General features: G+C 40.5%; 1 protein-coding gene across 3 annotated transcripts in view; it reads right to left on the reverse strand.

Moving 5' to 3' along the window:
• Nucleotides 1–1,434: 1,434 nt before the first annotated feature.
• PGAP1 (post-GPI attachment to proteins inositol deacylase 1) overlaps nucleotides 1,435–20,871 on the reverse strand; it is a 1,346,394-nt gene continuing 1,326,957 nt past the window's right edge. For all 3 annotated transcript variants that reach the window (XM_063934105.1, XM_063934104.1, XM_063934106.1), the window contains 2 exons: nucleotides 4,631–4,735; nucleotides 1,435–1,819 (listed from right to left, as the gene is read on the reverse strand). In XM_063934105.1, coding sequence (XP_063790175.1) covers nucleotides 1,681–1,819; nucleotides 4,631–4,735 — 244 coding nt within the window. In that variant the 3' untranslated portion in view covers nucleotides 1,435–1,680. The remainder of the gene's footprint in view (nucleotides 1,820–4,630; nucleotides 4,736–20,871) is intronic.

Genomic DNA, 20,871 nt, shown 5'->3' on the forward strand with positions numbered 1-20,871 from the left:
AGAAAAACTACCACAATAAGCCTACTGTACAATAAATGCAGACCCTTTTTTAGTTACAAGTTTAACTATAAACTATAAATATAAAAGCATACATCCCAACTTTAGAATGCAGGACCTGGCGCACCAAAGGGCCAGCACCCGAAAAAGGGGTGAGGCCTCGAATAAACGGACAGAGCCTTAGGTGGAGGGGACATGGCTTTGCTTCATGACCCCCCATCATCATCATTTTGAGGCATGCCCAGCACCTTGCAGCTGGTCAGCCCCTGAATCACCTCCCTATGCTGTTAGATGCCATGCACATGCCATCTATTCAGGGATAACTGGCTGCTTTACAGAGTAGAGCAGTGGTGGTCACAGGCTCTCCCAACCTGTCCCCCCCCCACATACACACACCACCTGTCGGACATTGCTGATTGTATGTTCTTGTGTCTCTCTGTTGATGTCAGCAGCCCGTGGCTGGACAAAGCCTGTAAAAGTCAATTTTAAATGACATTCATAGTGTTTACAGGGATGACGTAGTTTCAGCGTGAAAGGGGCCAACCTGGGAATAAGGTTGAAGTGTAGAGTGAAAGGGTTCTAACCCAGGTTAATGCCAGGTTGGGCCCATGTTCAAATTCCCGGAGCGGACCCGGTTTTGTGCTGTGAAGGCAGTATTAGTGTGTTTCAGTGCTAATTAAAAACACTGTAAACATACAAATATTAAATCACAGCCAATATTACACATGCCCATGTATGGTAGTGGACTGCCTCTCTGCATCCTACTCTACACAGCTTTTGTTCAGGGTCTAGTGACAGGACTGAAGAACATGCAGACTCACTGACAAGACAACAAAAAAATCACAAGCAGAATGAGGGACAAAGACACTGACACTACTAGAAGACAGGTCAGCCAGACAAACTTAAAGGTCAAAAAGAAACACAAGCAGAACTGACGCACAGTCACACCGAGTGCTAGAAGACAGGATCACAAGGTTAGAGTGTCAAACACCCTGACAGTGCTTACCCACCTTCCTCTGTGTATCAGGCATCTGAAGACTTCCCTAAGGGGAGTCTTGTCCTGCTAGAGCTGTATGGTAGGTGCCTACTGGTGACACAGCTGTGATATTCGGGGGCAGAAGTGATAAAGCAGTGATAAGTGACAGTGACAGGTGATAACGCACCAGCCAATCAGCTCCAACATGTAAGTTGACAAATAGGAGATGATTGGCTGGTGCATTATCATCTTTCACTTAGCACTGGTTTATCACTGCTTTATCACTTCTCCAGGCTTATTACATCTGCCCCTCAGCTCACAATTGGTGGGGTCTGCTGTATTATTTTTTTTTTATAAAAACCAAACTAAACCCAGTCTTTGTATTGAACACTGTAAAATAAACTGGGATAATATACAGATTTCTTTAAAAACAAACCAGTAATTATACACATGCACAAGCATATTTAAACACATTTTATATACACAATATTACGTGTACATTCAAGTTCTTTAATAATGATACTCATTTCACAAAATGATTTATTTTCAATAATTAATTAACAAAAATATTTATTATTTTGTAAAGAATCAGGTTTAAGTAAATTTTAGTGAACATACATTTAGGTTCCAAAGACCAACAAGTACTGTAAGTTCAAAGTGGCTTCAGGATTACATTTAAAAAAAATTGTTCTACCATTTTCAAAGAGCTATATGAAGTTGGACAGTGCATGTACAAAAAGAGAGAATGTAATAAAATAAGCAGCTCTGTATAAATGTAGCTGTCCAAAGGCCACAACTATGACTGAAAAAGGAAGCTGAAGGCGGGCTGTTGTCTTCAGGAGCTTGCTGTAAGAAAAACAAAAATGAATGAACAATAGACATTAGATACTACTGGCATACGACGTGAATGCAATACTGTTATGGTGTGTTCTGCTAAAAAAAGGCAGCAGCATTATTCTGTAACTAACAAAGGAATCATGGCTTGGCAAAGTGAGCATAGGCTGAAATGTTGGTAGTGCACCTAAGCTGCGCCAGTAGGAGGCATCCATTATTTCTGCTAAAAAGCAGAAATTGCGATCACTCGCAATTTCTGCTTGTTGAAGGCTCCGGTCAGCATGCTGGACGGCCTTGCCCAGTGATGGGTGGCCCCCAGCATGCTAGGGAAAGGATAGCAAATTCTGCTGATTATCAGAATTTGCTATCCTTACAGAATTAGCCCCATAGTGCATTTGGAGAGTAAGATGAGCCCGGCAACAGAATGGAGTACAAATTGAAGTGGAAAGAGGGAGGCCTAATAATAGGAGATAACATACATAGTAACATAGTATCATAGTTAATGAGGTAGAAAAACCATCGAGTTCAACCTGTATTATAACTCGTACACTAATTAGTATGTAACTATAATGACCCAGATGAAGTCTAAATAACAACTGTATTTCATACTCTTTCTAAAATTAACTTCCTTTAAATGTTATATCCTTGACCATTTCTTTCAGCTGGGAATTTATCTAATCCATTTTTAAACATATTAGGCTAGATGTAAAAGTGCGCCATTTTTAGGTGTCTAAAAATTCGCACCAAATCGCACGTTTGTAATTTGCTATTTTTTACTAAAAATCTTAAAATAGGGTGCAAATTTTAAGGTTAAAACAAATTCACATGGGATTTTTTGTGGTTTTTAGTAAAGGAAACATGCAATTTTTTGTAATAAAAACATGCAGATTTTAGGTCATGTTTTCATTACTTAGTCAGAAGCATGCACAGATCAGTGAGATCTGTGCATGCTTCTTTCTGTAAAAGTAAAGAAAGTGTTAAAAAATAAATAAAAACGGCGTGCAGGTCCCCCCAAAAGCATAACCAGCCTCAGGCTCTTTGATCCGGTCCTGGTTGCAAAAATACAGGGAAAAAATTGATTGGGGGTTCCCCGTATTTAAACAACTAGCCCCCATATTTTTGGAACCAAGAGTCCAGTGCCCCAATCAATTTTTCCCTGTATTTTTGCAACCAGGACCGGCTCAAGGAGCCCGAGGCTGGTTATGCTTTTGGGGGGGACCTGCACGTTGTTTTTTATTTTATTTTTTAACACTTTCTTTACTATTACATTTGCAATTTTCAGAAAACGTGCAAATTTGCTGTAAAAATTGCACATTTTCCAAAATTGCACCCTATTACATTTAGCCTATTGACTGTGCCCACCATTACTACCTTCTCCGGTACAGAATTCCAAATCCTTACTGCCCTTACTGTGAAGAACTCTTTCCTTTGTTGTGTATAAAATTTTCTCTCTTCTAACCTCAGAGGATGTCCACATGTCCTGTGTAATTATTTTTCAATAAACAAATCACCTGATAGATCCTTGTATTGTCTCTTTATGTATTTGTACATATTAATAATGTCTCCTCTCAGCTGCCTCTTTTTTAATGTAAACATATCAAACTTAGTAAGCCTTTCCACAAAATCCAGTGCCTCTAACCTCTTGATCAGTTTGGTGGCTCGCCTCTGAACCCTTTCAAGTTCCAGGATATCTTATTTATAGTGTGGTGCCAAGAACTGTGCACAATATTCAATGTGTGGCCGTACCAATGATTTTTACATTGTCAGGATTACACTCTCATCCCATGTCTCAATTCCCCGTTTTATGCATGCTAACACCTTATTTGCTTTTGTTGCTGCACTTTGAATTTAGGAACTACTACTAAGTCTATTATCAATGAGCATCCCCAAATCTGTTTCAAATCCCATTTCCCCCATATTTTCCCCATTTAATTTATAGGCTGCCCAATTGTTCTTAGTCCCAAGGTGCATTTTTCTATATTGAACCTCATTCTCCATTTGTCTGCCCAAACCTCCTGTTTAAATAAGTAATTCTGTAGAGACTCAACATCCTTGTTTAACAGTAGTCCAGTCTGGAGATGACCACAGAGTAGATGATGATCTTAGTTGCCTCCAGGGTGAGAGAAGGTCAGATCCTGGAGATATTTTTGAGTTGGACATGGCAGGACTGTGAAATGTACTGAATGTGTGGTTTGAAGGAGAGGAAGGAGTCAAGAATAACTCTAAAACAGTGCACTTGCAGACCAGGGGAAATAGTTGTGCTGTCAATAGATAAAGAAATTGGGGGAGGTGAGGTGACTCAGGAAGGTGGGAAAATTATCAGCTCAGACTGAGACATGTTAAGTTAAAGAAAGTGCTGAGCCATTCAGAAGAAAATAGCAGAGAGACAGATGGAGATACTAGAGAGGAAAGAGGGGGAAAGGTCCATCAGCATAGACATTATACCTAAATCCAAATATATTAAAGATCAATATAAAATATTGGCTCACTTTTTATTTTAAACTAAAATGTACTGCATTAATTGGATGCTTTTCTTACAAACATCAGAATCGATAGCTATAACTACAAACTATCAAAACTGAGGTGTTTAATCCAAGGAATTTCTGGAATCAGGGTGGAATATTCAGTCTCATGGGGCAGCTAGAGGCTTTGTTGTCTTGAATTTAGAAAACATTGAACATTATTTACCTTTACCTTTCTTATAACTGATGTAACCTTATTTATCCCTCAAAGTGGTGCTTTTTACAAACTGAACAAATAGTGTAGGTAGAAAACACCCATATACATTTCATCTAAATTGTCAACAGAAATTTACATACACACCTGGCTTTTATTGATAATATACTGAAGTTCATCAACATTTCCATTGTAAAGACAAGTATAATAGCCAAAAATTTCATTGGATCAGGGTCCAGTTGAAAGTTATACCTAGATATTTAGAAACATAACAATAATAATAATAATAATAATAATAATAATAATAATAATAATATCAAGCATAAACTGGTATTTGTTATCTAAATTTTTTTTGCCTAGAAGGTTAATTCAGTATTAATTACTGAAAAATCATCAGTATGCCAAATATATTAATTACAGGAAATGTATCTTTAAAAATCATGTACATTACATAAAATGGGATCAGAACGAAATCCCGCTGGACGGCATCCCGGCAGTCGGAATACCGACACCGGAATCCCGACCAGCACAATCCCGACAGGGGTGGCGAGCAGAACGCAGCCCCTTGTGGGCTCGATGCGCTCGCCGCTCTGCGGGCACGGTGCCTCACTGCGCTTGGCACACTAATTTATTCTCCCTCTATGGGTGTCGTGGACACCCACGGAGGGAGAATATGTTGGGATTGTGCAGGTCGGGATTCCGGTGTCGATATTCCGACCGCCGGGATTCCACCCGGCGGGATGTTGACCGCATCCCCATAAAAATATAATAAAAACTAAACCTAAAACTATATGATGTTCATATTTCTGTTATATTACAGGTTTGGATTAGTGCTATAACATTTATTTGAATTACTTAATTCAAGCCTTATTTGTTGGTAGCAATTAAAATAGAATACATTCTCTTTTGTAGACTTTGGGTTCTACTTTATCACATGCTCAGCACACAAAATATTTTTTGGTGCAAAACATTAAAATGCAGAAACGTATATCCAATACAACAAATACATGTACAACATACACAGTCAAATATTTACAGAATATATGCACTTTTTAATACAATTTTCCCCATAATTTTATGCCATATGAACATCTACCTAGAATTTAATTGTGCGTGTAACTATTTGAAAAAGCTACTATTTTACAGTGTACAGAACACTTTCATGTCAATGTGTCACACACCTGTGCATTTACACGGTAGATGGCAGTGGAATATAAATTATAATGTTTGGCAGTGGAATATTAACACAGTTATGGTGATACAGTGTACAGTACTTGCAATTTCAATCCTTTAATATACTCAGTCTCATGCAGAAGACACGTCCTTCCACAATGGAGAACGGAGCAGGAAGATGCACAGGCAAGCTGTGCATTTACAGTCGTTTATTTTGGTTAGCTGGGTCAGATGTGATGCTGTGATGTGACTCCAGCAGCATGGTGTATCGGTGGCACCAGAGAGAGAAGAAGCTCAGAGTACACTACCCTCTCAACAATATACATGGCTAAACATAATTGTTGATATGGTGAACAGATAGATTAGGTGCAATAGGATGCGCTAATTGTGAAAAATGATTAAAAAATGTAGATTTATCTTGTGTGCAATATATAAGGTGTGGTGTGGGACGTGTCAGGCTTGCCGAGAGATTAAATCGGAAAAATCCAAATATGAGGAATTCACAGTGAAGGATACCAGATATAAACTACAACAATTCATGACATGCCACACCACCAATGTAATTTATTTAATTGAATGCAGCTGCAATCTGGTTTATATTGGTCGAACAAGCAGAGCATTGAAAACCAGACTAAGTGAACACCTCCGAAATATTAAGAAGGGCCTCACGACACATTCTCTATCGAATCATTTTAAAGAAGTACATAACTGTTCAACCAATAACATCATCCGTTTTTTAGCCATAGAAAACATCAAGAACAACTGGAGATATAGAGATGAAGCAACTCGCTTGGCTAAAAATGAAATGAAATGGATTCATAAAGTTAAAAGCCTTATCCCGTATGGACTTAACGCAGATTTTGAATTAAAATGGTTCCTTTAAACTTTAATTCAATATTCTCCATCCCTATCCTTAAATTTTAATTGAACCACCATTTCTCTTTCTTTTTCTTTCCACCATTAGAATAGCTCTTAGTCCTTCACTTATAAACATGTTATGTTATTTATATCACTCTGATGAGATTTCTAATTGTTATTTACATTAAGTTAGCAGTATGGGCAATGTTGCCCACAAGCAAAATGGAACTGGGATCCAGGAAGTGTGTGCCTCAACAGATCCTGTGTTTCCTAATATATCCCGTGGATGGTTATGCCTTCCGTTTTGACCATGTAACTGTATTAAGGATTGGGACAACACAAAAATACTGGATCAGACACACAAAGCATGCTTTAATCCGTCGGCGCTGGTGACCGCGACCGGAAGTGCTTCGCAAGAAACCCCCAAGCGCTTCAAGTGCGTTCCACCGAAAAACCGGAAGTACGTCACCGGAAGCAGAGGTGCGCTTCAAGTGCGTTCCAACAGGTTACACGCTGAGCATCCCGCTACATATGATCGGGACGCATCAAGCACTATCCACTCATAGATTGAGAAACTTTCTATTGCACTTTAACAGAAACTTTAAGACACTTTGGAACTTTGGTTTTCCTGAGGTTTTTATAGTAGTATTTACCACTGTTCGGACCGGAAGTCACATTAACATCACTTCCGGTGACGATAACGCTATTTTAAACAACTTATGTTTAATGTTTAGCATTGTTTTACGTTTTTAATGTTTATTTATATTTTTTTGATCATGTTCATTGGACATTTTATATCATTCTAAGTTATATTAATTATTGTGGAGTTGTGACCCCTGAACCGGAAGTAAAAGGGGTTGTAGGTATAAATAGGATGTCCAGTTCACTTCACTCTCACTGCCTGACGAAGGGACATTCCCGAAACGCGTAGCAGCAGGAGAGTGGAGTATCCATTGAATCATTAGCAGGTGAAAGGCTAACCAGACGATTGGGACGTGGACGAGGGAACCCGGTTCCGGAGCCAGTTACCCTAAGGTTACATCTGAAACGCCCACTGAATACTTTCATCTGGTAATCCTCCACCTTTTATCACCCACCATTTGGGTGCAAAAGTTTTTTACAAATTGAATCAGCATTTCCTGTGTGTTTTTAAATGTACACTGTATATTACGATTGATATTGTATTAAATCTTGCCCTATTCAAATATACTACACTATATGCATTTTTTTCTATCTCTTTACATGTGGAATGAATTTAAGAGTATACGCATATAGGAAGTATTAAGGGAAGTACTATTTTTTAAAAAAAAATTTTTTATATATTGCACACAAGATAAATCCACATTTTTTAATCATTTTTCACAATTAGCGCATCCTATTGCACCTAATCTATCTGTTCACCATTTCTACATTGGTATAAGGGAATACCACTGGTGCAAAGGGGAAGCTGCTCTTTTGTTATTGGCGCCATATTCGTTCTCTGCACTACTTTTATACCACAGTTCTATTACTCCCTAATTAGAGAACCTATAGGCGACAACATGTTTTCCCATCTGAAAAGCAGGGAGGAAAAATGTAAGGAATTATTCCATACTACATCCCCCACCATTGTGGATGAAGATTTAATGACGACAATGAACCGCCTGGAAAAACTACTTCTAAAAAAAAATCGTATTTGGTGGGAGTGCGCAACTCTAGAAAAATACATAGCGGATCAAATTATCCCTAAGGGACTAAGAATAAAGAAATTACCATCTTTTGATGATAGTAGTGATAAATTTAAAGATGAATGGATGCGTACATTGGAGATCTGTTCATATACGTTGATAGAGTTAATTATGAAAGAACGGAAAGACAAATTAAAAATCATCAAAGAACAGATCACGACGATTCAAACCAGTATTGAAACTTCCCAAGATCTACCAGAATATAAGAAAAAAGAAAAAGAGATCCAACAGAGAATGGTATTAAACACGAAAGAGTTAATGATCAAAAAACAGAAGAAATTAAAGCGGGATCATGAATATTATAAGAATGAGGGGAAGGACCCTTTTGCACATATGAAAGAAGATAATTCTATAGTCTCTGTATGCTCCATTATTGAAGATCATGAAGGTGCCTCACCCATATCCGATCACGAAACGAATATCACCCATCGAGAAGACTGCCCCCGTTATACGAAAAAAGAAAGACCATCTAACCACATACAAAGATCAAGACTTCAGAATAAGACTCACAGAAGATCATCACCTAACAATTACCAGACAAGAAGTAACAACTTCAGAATGAAAGACTATTTGGAAGATATCTCGCCTGAGAGAGACGGAGACTTTATATATAGGAGTCCCAGAAAAGAGATAGAGAGAAGTAAGTGGGCATCACCAATAAGGAAAGATAGAAGAGCAGGTAGAACCTTCAACAATAGAAATTATCAGTACCAAAGAAGTCCACAGCAATACAGAAACTGGAGAAGAAGATACCAAAATTATGATAACGAAGGAAACTATTGGAGAAACAAAAAAGACAATAGAGAGGAGACCATGTTGGGGACTAACTACAAAAGACAAGATGATTATGTCCATTTTTTAGAGAGACGCCAATACCCGAAATATCAAAGATAAGAAAACGGGGAAAGAGAGGTGGAATAAAAAGGAAGAAAAAAACCACAAAAAAACCTAAAGTCATTAATCCAATCACGACAATTGAAGAAAATAAGCCAATTGAAACAACACAAGGAAAAATCTTCAATTTAAGTGATAGGAATCTCACCGATACAGAAGAAAAACTGTTATTAAAGGGACTGAAATATGCACCAACCAATAAGTCTTCTCCCTTTGATGTATACATTGATGTGGAAAAGTTCGTCAGAAAACTTACAGTCAAAAAATTCTTCTTAACTAAAAATCCTGCGGACCTAAAAGAGATGGATAGTACGAGAGAACAATTTAAGAAAAAATCAACCTTTTACCCAAAATACCTGAAGGGAAGTCTAGTGGATAGCTTCCAAAAATCAGTTCTGGAAGATATGGAAAAACTGGATAAAACTAAAATAAAGAAGTGGAACTTGTCAAAAAAGGAACGTTTGGCACTGAAGACGCTTCAGAAAGATGATAGCATTGTGATCAAACCGTGCGATAAAGGGGGAGGAGTGGCCGTACTAAATAAGGCAGACTACAAGAAAGAGATCTACCGTCAACTAGATGAAGGGAGCACATACTCAAAATTAAGAAGCGACCCTACCAACAGAATAAAAAATGCTCTTAATCAGCTTCTAAAGGAACATCTAGATAAGAAAACAATTACAGAGAAAGAATTTGAGTACCTTAACGTTTTAGATCCAGCGACACCAACCATCTACGTGCTCCCGAAGGTACATAAGAATCCAACTAATCCACCAGGAAGACCAATCGTGTCAGGGGTGGGGAGCCTAACGGCCAACCTCTCGGAATTTATTGATGCCCACCTACAACCACTGGTAACAAAAACGGATTTCCATCTTAAGGACACAACAGACATACTTCGGAAGATTAGTGCATTGGAATGGTCTGAGGAAATGTGGATGGCAACGGCCGATGTGGAAGCACTGTACACTAATATACCACACGACAAGGGAGTAGAAGCTGTCAAGTATTACCTAGATAAGACAGAGTATTCGGAGGATAAAAAAGAATTTTTATTGGAAGGAATAAGATTCATACTTAAAAATAATTACTTTTACTTCGATGGGACATATTACAACCAACTCATCGGAACCGCAATGGGGACAAAATTCGCCCCAAGTTTTGCGAATTTATTTATGTCCTATTGGGAAGAAAAAAACATCAAAGTGAATCCAACATTCGGAAATGAACTTATTTTGTGGTACCGTTATATTGATGACATCATCCTTTTCTGGAAAGGCAATAAAGAAACCTTGGATACTTTCTCAGAAGAATTAAATTCTAATGATTTGAACATCAAATTAAGTGTAACCATCAGCCAAACAGAATTAAGTTTCTTGGATCTGTCACTATACATCGCAGACGGTAAACTGGAGACCAAATGCTTTAAAAAACCGACAGACGCCAATAATTATATTGCGACAACTAGCGAACATCATTTTAATTGGCTTACTAGCGTCCCCAAAAGTCAATTCCTAAGACTTAGACGGAATTGCAGTAAAAAAACAGTGTGCGAAGAACAAATAGACTACATGAAAACAGGTTTTATAAAGAAGGGCTATGATGTGAATAAGTTAGAGAGATTTAAGAACGAAGCCCTCCAAAAAGATCGGACTGAACTCTTAGTGGAGAAGGAGAAAAAGGTAACAGAAAAGGAGGAAAAAACTCAATTTGCCTTTATTACTCAATATAACAGCCAACACAAGAAAATGGAATCCATTGTACGAAGACACTGGCATCTACTACTGAAAGACCCAGTCTTGAAAGGAGTACTACCACAATTACCCCGTTTTATCTATAGAAAAGCCCCGAATCTTAAGGATAAACTCACTAGAAGCGCCTTACCATACCAGGACCATCATCCTATAAGAAATAAAGGCTTTTTCAGGTGTGGGACGTGTCAGGCTTGCCGAGAGATTAAATCGGAAAAATCCAAATATGAGGAATTCACAGTGAAGGATACCAGATATAAACTACAACAATTCATGACATGCCACACCACCAATGTAATTTATTTAATTGAATGCAGCTGCAATCTGGTTTATATTGGTCGAACAAGCAGAGCATTGAAAACCAGACTAAGTGAACACCTCCGAAATATTAAGAAGGGCCTCACGACACATTCTCTATCGAATCATTTTAAAGAAGTACATAACTGTTCAACCAATAACATCATCCGTTTTTTAGCCATAGAAAACATCAAGAACAACTGGAGATATAGAGATGAAGCAACTCGCTTGGCTAAAAATGAAATGAAATGGATTCATAAAGTTAAAAGCCTTATCCCGTATGGACTTAACGCAGATTTTGAATTAAAATGGTTCCTTTAAACTTTAATTCAATATTCTCCATCCCTATCCTTAAATTTTAATTGAACCACCATTTCTCTTTCTTTTTCTTTCCACCATTAGAATAGCTCTTAGTCCTTCACTTATAAACATGTTATGTTATTTATATCACTCTGATGAGATTTCTAATTGTTATTTACATTAAGTTAGCAGTATGGGCAATGTTGCCCACAAGCAAAATGGAACTGGGATCCAGGAAGTGTGTGCCTCAACAGATCCTGTGTTTCCTAATATATCCCGTGGATGGTTATGCCTTCCGTTTTGACCATGTAACTGTATTAAGGATTGGGACAACACAAAAATACTGGATCAGACACACAAAGCATGCTTTAATCCGTCGGCGCTGGTGACCGCGACCGGAAGTGCTTCGCAAGAAACCCCCAAGCGCTTCAAGTGCGTTCCACCGAAAAACCGGAAGTACGTCACCGGAAGCAGAGGTGCGCTTCAAGTGCGTTCCAACAGGTTACACGCTGAGCATCCCGCTACATATGATCGGGACGCATCAAGCACTATCCACTCATAGATTGAGAAACTTTCTATTGCACTTTAACAGAAACTTTAAGACACTTTGGAACTTTGGTTTTCCTGAGGTTTTTATAGTAGTATTTACCACTGTTCGGACCGGAAGTCACATTAACATCACTTCCGGTGACGATAACGCTATTTTAAACAACTTATGTTTAATGTTTAGCATTGTTTTACGTTTTTAATGTTTATTTATATTTTTTTGATCATGTTCATTGGACATTTTATATCATTCTAAGTTATATTAATTATTGTGGAGTTGTGACCCCTGAACCGGAAGTAAAAGGGGTTGTAGGTATAAATAGGATGTCCAGTTCACTTCACTCTCACTGCCTGACGAAGGGACATTCCCGAAACGCGTAGCAGCAGGAGAGTGGAGTATCCATTGAATCATTAGCAGGTGAAAGGCTAACCAGACGATTGGGACGTGGACGAGGGAACCCGGTTCCGGAGCCAGTTACCCTAAGGTTACATCTGAAACGCCCACTGAATACTTTCATCTGGTAATCCTCCACCTTTTATCACCCACCATTTGGGTGCAAAAGCTTTTTACAAATTGAATCAGCATTTCCTGTGTGTTTTTAAATGTACACTGTATATTACGATTGATATTGTATTAAATCTTGCCCTATTCAAATATACTACACTATATGCATTTTTTTCTATCTCTTTACATGTGGAATGAATTTAAGAGTATACGCATATAGGAAGTATTAAGGGAAGTACTATTTTTTTTAAAAATTTTTTTATTATATATTGCACACAAGATAAATCCACATTTTTTAATCATTTTTCACAATTAGCGCATCCTTTTGCACCTAATCTATCTGTTCACCATTTCTACATTGGTATAAGGGAATACCACTGGTGCAAAGGGGAAGCTGCTCTTTTGTTATTGGCGCCATATTCGTTCTCTGCACTACTTTTATACCATAATTGTTGATATGTTTGTGAAAGAAATTCAAACATTAGAATATATGCTTATCATTAGCATATACCTAAACAGTGCTAAGGAAGAGTCCCACTAGTCATCAGAACTGCTGGGTTTCTAGGTAACAAAAACATACTTGCAAGTTGCCACTGGCAGTTACTTACAGTATGCTCTGATTTTAATCAACACAGGTTGATTATCAAGAGATGGTCACTCTGTCGGGCACTCTTAAATATGAGAAATATAGGGTTAAATTTAAAACATCTTTTATTGTAATTCTCTTTAAAGAGCCAAATCTCCCCCATTCTAGCAGAAAGATACACAAACTATGTGTTTCTTTCAAACTATGTTCCCCCTTAGTAATTACTGTTCGGCAATCAACCAGACAATGGGCCTAATTCCAGTTGATTGCAAAACAACATTTTCCTCTAATGGGCAAAACCAGGTGCACTGCAGGTAGGTCAGATATAACATGTGCAGAGAGAGTTAGATTTTTGTGGGGTGTGTTCAAACTGAAATCTAAATTGCAGTGTAAAAATAAAGCAACCAGTATTTACCCTGAACAAAAACAAAATAACCCACCCAAATCTAACTCTCTTTGCAAATGTTATATCTGCCACACCTGCAGTGTACATGGTTTTGCCCATTAGAGGAAAATGTTGTTTTGCAATCAACCTTGAGTTAGGTCCAATATTGCCTTGCATTATACACACGTCAAACTGATATCAAACACCTGATACACTCTGATCACTATACACATGTAACCAGGGCTCAACTGGATCAATGACTCATTACTAAATCTTCAAAAACTATCTTCTCGCACTGAATTTATGTAATGGCAGTGGCTCCACCCAAGCCTTACTATCAAACACCGGATCAGAGGGATGGCTTGGGAAATTCCTTATTCCTTAACATCAAGTGAGCCAATTATAAATTGAGGAAATAACAAATCTCCTGTTTATTTACTTTTATTGCACTTGAACACTTCACAGAAGCATGTTCCTAAAGGCTATACAGTTTTACATTAACAGATTACCGTAAAATACTGTACCATATACAGTGCATCCGGAAAGTATTCACAGCACTTCACTTTTTCCACATTTTGTTATGTTACAGCCTGACTCCAAAATGGAATACATTTATTTTTTCCCCTCAAAATTCTACACACAATACCCCATCATGCCAATGTGAAAAAAGTTTTATTTAACATGTTTGCACATTTATTAAAAATAAAAAACTAAGAAATAGAGATGAGCGGGTTCAGATATAATGCCAGAATTAACGCCAGTTTGGTTTTATCCAGATTTTTCATATTGGTTATCCAAAACATGCGACGTCTGTGAGCCAATAAGATGCCGTTTTGAGAACCTAGTAAATCCGAGTAAAATCGAACCCGCTCATCTCTACTAAGAAATCACATGTACATAAGTATTCACAGCCTTTGCCATTAAGCTCAAAATTTAGCTCAGGTGCATCCTGTTTCCACTGATCATCCTTGAGATGTTCCTACTGCTTAACTGGAGTCCACCTGTGGAAAATTCAGTTGATTGGACATTATTTGGAAAGGCCCACACCTGTCTATATAAGGTCTAACACTTGAAAGTGCATGTCTGAACACACACCAAACATGAAGTCAAAGGAACTGTCTGCAGACCACCGAGACATGATTATCTCGAGGCACAAATCTGGGGACGGGTACAGAAAAATATCTACTGCTCCCAATGAGCACAGTCGCCTCCATCATCTGTAAATGGAAGAAGTTTGGATCGGGGGAGACGGGCCCTAGTCAGGGAGGTGACCAAGAACCTGATGGTCACTCTGTCAGAGCTACAACTTTCTTCTGTGGAGAGAGGAGAACCTTCCAGTAGGACAACCAATTTTACAGCAATCCACCAATCAGGATTGTATGGTAGAGTGGCCAGACAGAAGCCACTCCTTAGTAAAAAGCACATGGCAGCCCACCTGGAGTTTGCCAAAATGCACCTGAGGGACCCTCAGACCATGAGAAACAAAATTCTCTGGTCTGATGAGACAAAGATTGAACTCTTTGGCATGAATGCCAGGCATCGTGTTTGGAGGAAACCAGGCACCGCTCATCACCAGGCCAATACCATCCCTACAGTGAAGAATGGTGGTGGCAGCATCATGCTGTGGGGATGTTTTTCAGTGGCAGGGACTGGGAGACTAGTCAGGATAGAGGGATATATGAATGCAGCAATGTACAGAGACATCCAGGATGAAAACCTGCTCCAGAGCGCTCTTGACCTCATACTGGGGAGACGGTATATATATATTAGTGATGTGCACCGGAAATGTTTTGTGTTTTGTTTTTTGGTTTTGGATTCGGTTCCGCGGCCATGTTTTGGATTCGGACGCGTTTTGGCAAAACCTCCCTGAAATTTTTTTGTCGGATTCAGGTGTGTTTTGGATTCGGGTGTGTTTTTTACAAAAAACCTTCAAAAACAGCTTAAATCATAGAATTTGAGGGTCATTTTGATCCCATAGTATTATTAACCTCAATAACCATAATTTACACTCATTTCCAGTCTATTCTGAACACCTCACACCTCACAATATTATTTTTAGTCCTAAAATTTGCACCGAGGTCGCTGGATGACTAAGCTAAGCGACCCAAGTGGCCGACACAAACACCTGGCCCATCTAGGAGTGGCACTGCAGTGTCAGACAGGATGGCAGATTAAAAAAATTGTCCCCAAACAGCACATGATGCAAAGAAAAAAATAGGCGCAATGAGGTAGCTGTTTGACTAAGCTAAGCGACCCAAGTGGCCGACACAAACACCTGGCCCATCTAGGAGTGGCACTGCAGTGTCAGACAGGATGGCACTTCAAAAAATAGTCCCCAAACAGCACATGATGCAAATAAAAATGAAAGAAAAAAGAGGTGCAAGATGGAATTGTCCCTGGGACCCCCACCCTTATGTTGTATAAACAGGACATGTACACTTTAACGAACCCATAATTTCAGCGACAGGGTCTGCCACACAACTGTGACTGACATGACTGGTTGGTTTGGGCCCCCACCAAAAAAGAAGCAATCAATCTCTCCTTGCACAAACTGGCTCTACAGAGGCAAGATGTCCACCTCCTCCTCATCGTCCGATTCCTCACCCCTTTCATTGTGTACATCCCCCTCCTCACAGATTATTAATTCGTCCCCACTGGAATCCACCATCTCAGGTCCCTGTGTACTTTCTGGAGGCAATTGCTGGTGAATGTCTCCACTGAGGAATTGATTATAATTCATTTTGATGAATGTCATCTTCTCCACATTTTCTGGAAGTAACCTCGTACGCCGATTCTGACAAGGTGAGCGGCTGCACTAAACACTCTTTCGGAGTACACACTGGAGGGGCGGCAACTTAGGTAAAATAAAACCAGTTTGTGCAAAGGCCTCCAAATTGCCTCTTTTTCCTGCCAGTATACGTACAGACTGTCTGACGTGCCTACTTGGATGCGGTCACTCATATAATCCTCCACCATTCTTTCAATGGGGACAAAATCATATGCAGTGACAGTAGACGACATGTCAGTAATCGTTGGCAGGTCCTTCAGTCCGGACCAGATGTCAGCACTCGCTCCAGACTGCCCTGCATCACCGCCAGCGGGTGGGCTCGGAATTCTTAGCCTTTTCCTCGCAGCCCCAGTTGCGGGAGAATGTGAAGGAGGAGCTGTTGACGGGTCACGTTCCGCTTGACTTGAAAATTTTCTCACCAGCAGGTCTTTGAACCTCTGCAGACTTGTGTCTGCCAGAAAGAGAGATACAACGTAGGTTTTAAATCTAGGATCGAGCATGGTGGCCAAAATGTAGTGCTCTGATTTCAACAGATTGACCACCCGTGAATCCTGGTTAAGCGAATTAAGGGCTCCATCCACAAGTCCCACATGCCTAGCGGAATCGCTCTGTTTTAACTCCTCCTTCAATCTCTCCAGCTTCTTCTGCAAAAGCCTGATGAGGGGAATGACATGACTCTGGCTGGCAGTGTCTGAACTGACTTCACGTGTGGCAAGTTCAAAGGGTTGCAGAACCTTGAACAACGTTGAAATCATTCCCCACTGCGCTTGAGTCAGGTGCATTCCCCCTCCTTTGCCTATATCGTAGGTAGCTGTATAGACTTGAATGGCCTTTTGCTGCTCCTCCATCCTCTGAAGCATATAGAGGGTTGAATTCCACCTCGTTACCACCTCTTGCTTCAGATGATGGCAGGGCAGGTTCAGGAGTGTTTGCTGGTGCTCCAGTCTTCGGCACGCGGTGGCTGAATGCCGAAAGTGGCCCGCAATTCTTCGGGCCACCGACAGCATCTCTTGCACGCCCCTGTCGTTTTTTAAATAATTCTGCACCACCAAATTCAATGTATGTGCAAAACATGGGACGTGCTGGAATTTGCCCAGATGTAATGCACACACAATATTGGTGGCGTTGTCGGATGTCACAAATCCCCAGGAGAGTCCAATTGGGGTAAGCCATTCTGCAATGATGTTCCTCAGTTTCCGTAAGAGGTTGTCAGCTGTGTGCCTTTTATGGAAAGCGGTGATACAAAGCGTAGCCTGCCTAGGAACGTGTTGGCGTTTGCGAGATGCTGCTACTGGTGCCGCCGCTGTTCTTGCTGCGGGAGGCTATACATCTACCCAGTGGGCTGTCACAGTCATATAGTCCTGAGTCTGCCCTGGTCCACTTGTCCACATGTCCGTGGTTAAGTGGACATTGGGTACAACTGCATTTTTTAGGACACTGGTGACTCTTTTTCTGACGTCTGTGTAAATTTTCGGTATCGCCTGCCTAGAGAATTGGAACCTAGATGGTATTTGGTACCGGGGACACAGTACCTCAATCAATTCTCTAGTTCCCTGTGAATTAACGGTGGATACCGGAAACACATTTCTCACCACCCAGGCTGCCAAGGCCTGAGTTATCTGCTTTGCAGCAGGATGACTGCTGTGATATTTAATCTTCCTCGCAAAGGACTGTTGGACAGTCAATTGCTTACTGGAAGTAGTACAAGTGATCTTCTGACTTCCTCTCTGGGATGACGATCGACTCCCAGCAGCAATTACAGCAGCGCCAGCAGCAGTAGGCGTTACACTCAAGGATGCATCGGAGGAATCCCAGGCAGGAGAGGACTTGTCAGACTTGACAGTGACATGGCCTGCAGGACTATTGGCTTTCCTGTCTAAGGAGGAAATTGACACTGAGGGAGTTGGTGGTGTGGTTTGCAGGAGCTTGGTTACAAGAGGAAGGGATTTAGTTGGCAGTGGACTGCTTCCGCTGTCACCCAAAGTTTTTGAACTTGTCAATGACTTCTGATGAATGGGCTCCAGGTGACGTATAAGGGAGGATGTTCCTAGGTGGTTAACGTCCTTACCCCTACTTATTACAGCTTGACAAAGGCAACACACGGCTTGACACCAGTTGTCCGCATTTCTGTTTAAATAATTCCACACCGAAGAGGTGATTTTTTTTGTATTTTGACCAGGCATGTCAATGGCCATATTCGTCCCACGGACAACAGGTGTCTCCCGGGTGCCTGACTTAAACAAACCACCTCACCATCAGAATCCTCCTTGTCAATTTCCTCCCCAGCGCCAGCAACACCCATATCCTCCTCCTGGTGTACTTCAACAGTGACATCTTCAATTTGACTATCAGGAAATGGAATGCGGGTGCTCCTTCCAGCACTTGCAGGGGGTGTGCAAATGGTGGAAGGCGCCACCTCTTCCCGTCCAGTGTTGGGAAGGTCAGGCATCGCAACCGACACAATTGGACTCTCCTTGGGGATTTGTGATTTAGAAGAACGCAGTTCTTTGCTGTGCTTTTGCCATCTTAAGTCTTAAGTGCATCCATCCTCATGTGAAGCTGACCCACTAGTCATGAGGAACATAGGAGAGGGCCTCAGCCGTCCCTTGCCACTCCGTGTCGTAAATGGCATATTGGCAAGTTTACGCTTCTCCTCAGACAATTTTAATTTTGATTTTTGGGTCATTTTACTGAACTTTTGTTTTTTGGATTTTACATGCTCTCTACTATGACATTGGGCATCGGCCTTGGCAGACGACGTTGATGGCATTTCATCGTCTCGGCCATGACTAGTGGCAGCAGCTTCAGCATGAGGTGCCTATTTTACCCTCCACATTTTTGTTCTCCATTTTTTAATGTGTGGAATTATATGCCAGTAATATATTTATCAATAGCAATGGCCTACTACTATATATACTGCGCACAAAAACTGAAATGCACCACAGGTATGGATGGATAGTATACTTGACGACACAGAGGTAGGTAGAGCAGTGGCCTACTGTACCGTACTGCTATATATTATATACTGGTGGTCTGGTGGTCAGCTAACTATGCAAAACTGAAATGCACCACAGGTATGGATATATAGTATACTTGACGACACAGAGGTAGGTAGAGCAGTGGCCTACTGTACCGTACTGCTATATATTATATACTGGTGGTCAGCAAACTGTGCAAAACTTAAATGCACCACAGGTATGGATGGATAGTATACTAGACGACACAGAGGTAGGTAGAGCAGTTGCCTACTGTACCGTACTGCTATATATTATATACTGGTGGTCAGCAAACTGTGCAAAACTGAAATGCACCACAGGAATGGATGGGATAGTATAATTGACGACACAGAGGTAGAGCAGTGGACTACTGTACCATACTGCTATATATATATATATATATATATATATATAGTTATACTGGTGGTCAGCAAAATTCTGCACTGTCCTCCTACTACAGTATATACTACAATGCAGCACAGATATGGAGCGTTTTTCAGGCAGAGAACGTATAATACTGGTGGTCACTGGTCAGCAAAACTCTGCACTGTCCTCCTACTATATAATACTGCTGGTCCCCAGTCCCCACAATAAAGCAGTGTGAGCACAGATATATGCAGCACACTGAGCACAGATATGGAGCGTTTTTCAGGCAGAGAACGTAGATATTTGCACTTGTAGCACACTGAGCACAGATATTTGCAGCACACTGAGCACAGATATTTGCAGCCCACTGAACATAGAAACTGAGAGGATGCCAGCCACGTACTCTCACGATCATCTCCAATACACGAGTGAAAAATGGCGGCGATGCGCGGCTCCTTATATAGAATACGAATCTCGGGGGTTGATGACGGTCGGGTGCGCTCGGGTGAACCGAGCAAGGCGGGAGGATCCGAGTTGCTCGGACCCATGCAGAAAAAGGTGAAGTTCAGGCGGTTTCGGATCCAGAGGATCACTAATATATATATATATATATATATATATATATACACACACACACACACACACACACACATGTACATATATACACTCTGCTCAAAAAAATAAAGGGAACACTTAAACAACACAATGTAACTCCAAATCAATCACACTTCTGTGAAATCAAACTGTCCACTTAGGAAGCAACACTGATTGACAATCAATATCACATGCTGTTGTGCAAATGGAATAGACAAGTGGAAAATAGGATTTTAATACCTACCGGTAAATCCTTTTCTCTTAGTCCATAGAGGATGCTGGGGTCACATCAAGAACCATGGGGTATAGACGGGATCCACAGGAGACATGGGCACTTTAAGACTTTCAAAGGGGTGTGAACTGGCTCCTCCCTCTATGCCCCTCCTCCAGACTCCAGTTATAGGAACTCTGCCCAGGGAGACAAACATTTTGAGGAAAAGGATTTATTCTTAAACTAAGGTGAGATACAGACCAGCTCACACCTCAAGCACGCCGTACAACATGGCATTTAGCACAACGCAAGTCAACGGCATGAACATCATCAGCAACAGGCTGACTATAAACGTAACACAACATGTGTGTAACCACAGTAAATAACTGCAGATACAGTACGCACTGGGAC

Source organism: Pseudophryne corroboree, chromosome 7 (genome assembly GCF_028390025.1).
Source record: "Pseudophryne corroboree isolate aPseCor3 chromosome 7, aPseCor3.hap2, whole genome shotgun sequence".
Lineage (NCBI taxonomy): Eukaryota > Metazoa > Chordata > Amphibia > Anura > Myobatrachidae > Pseudophryne > Pseudophryne corroboree.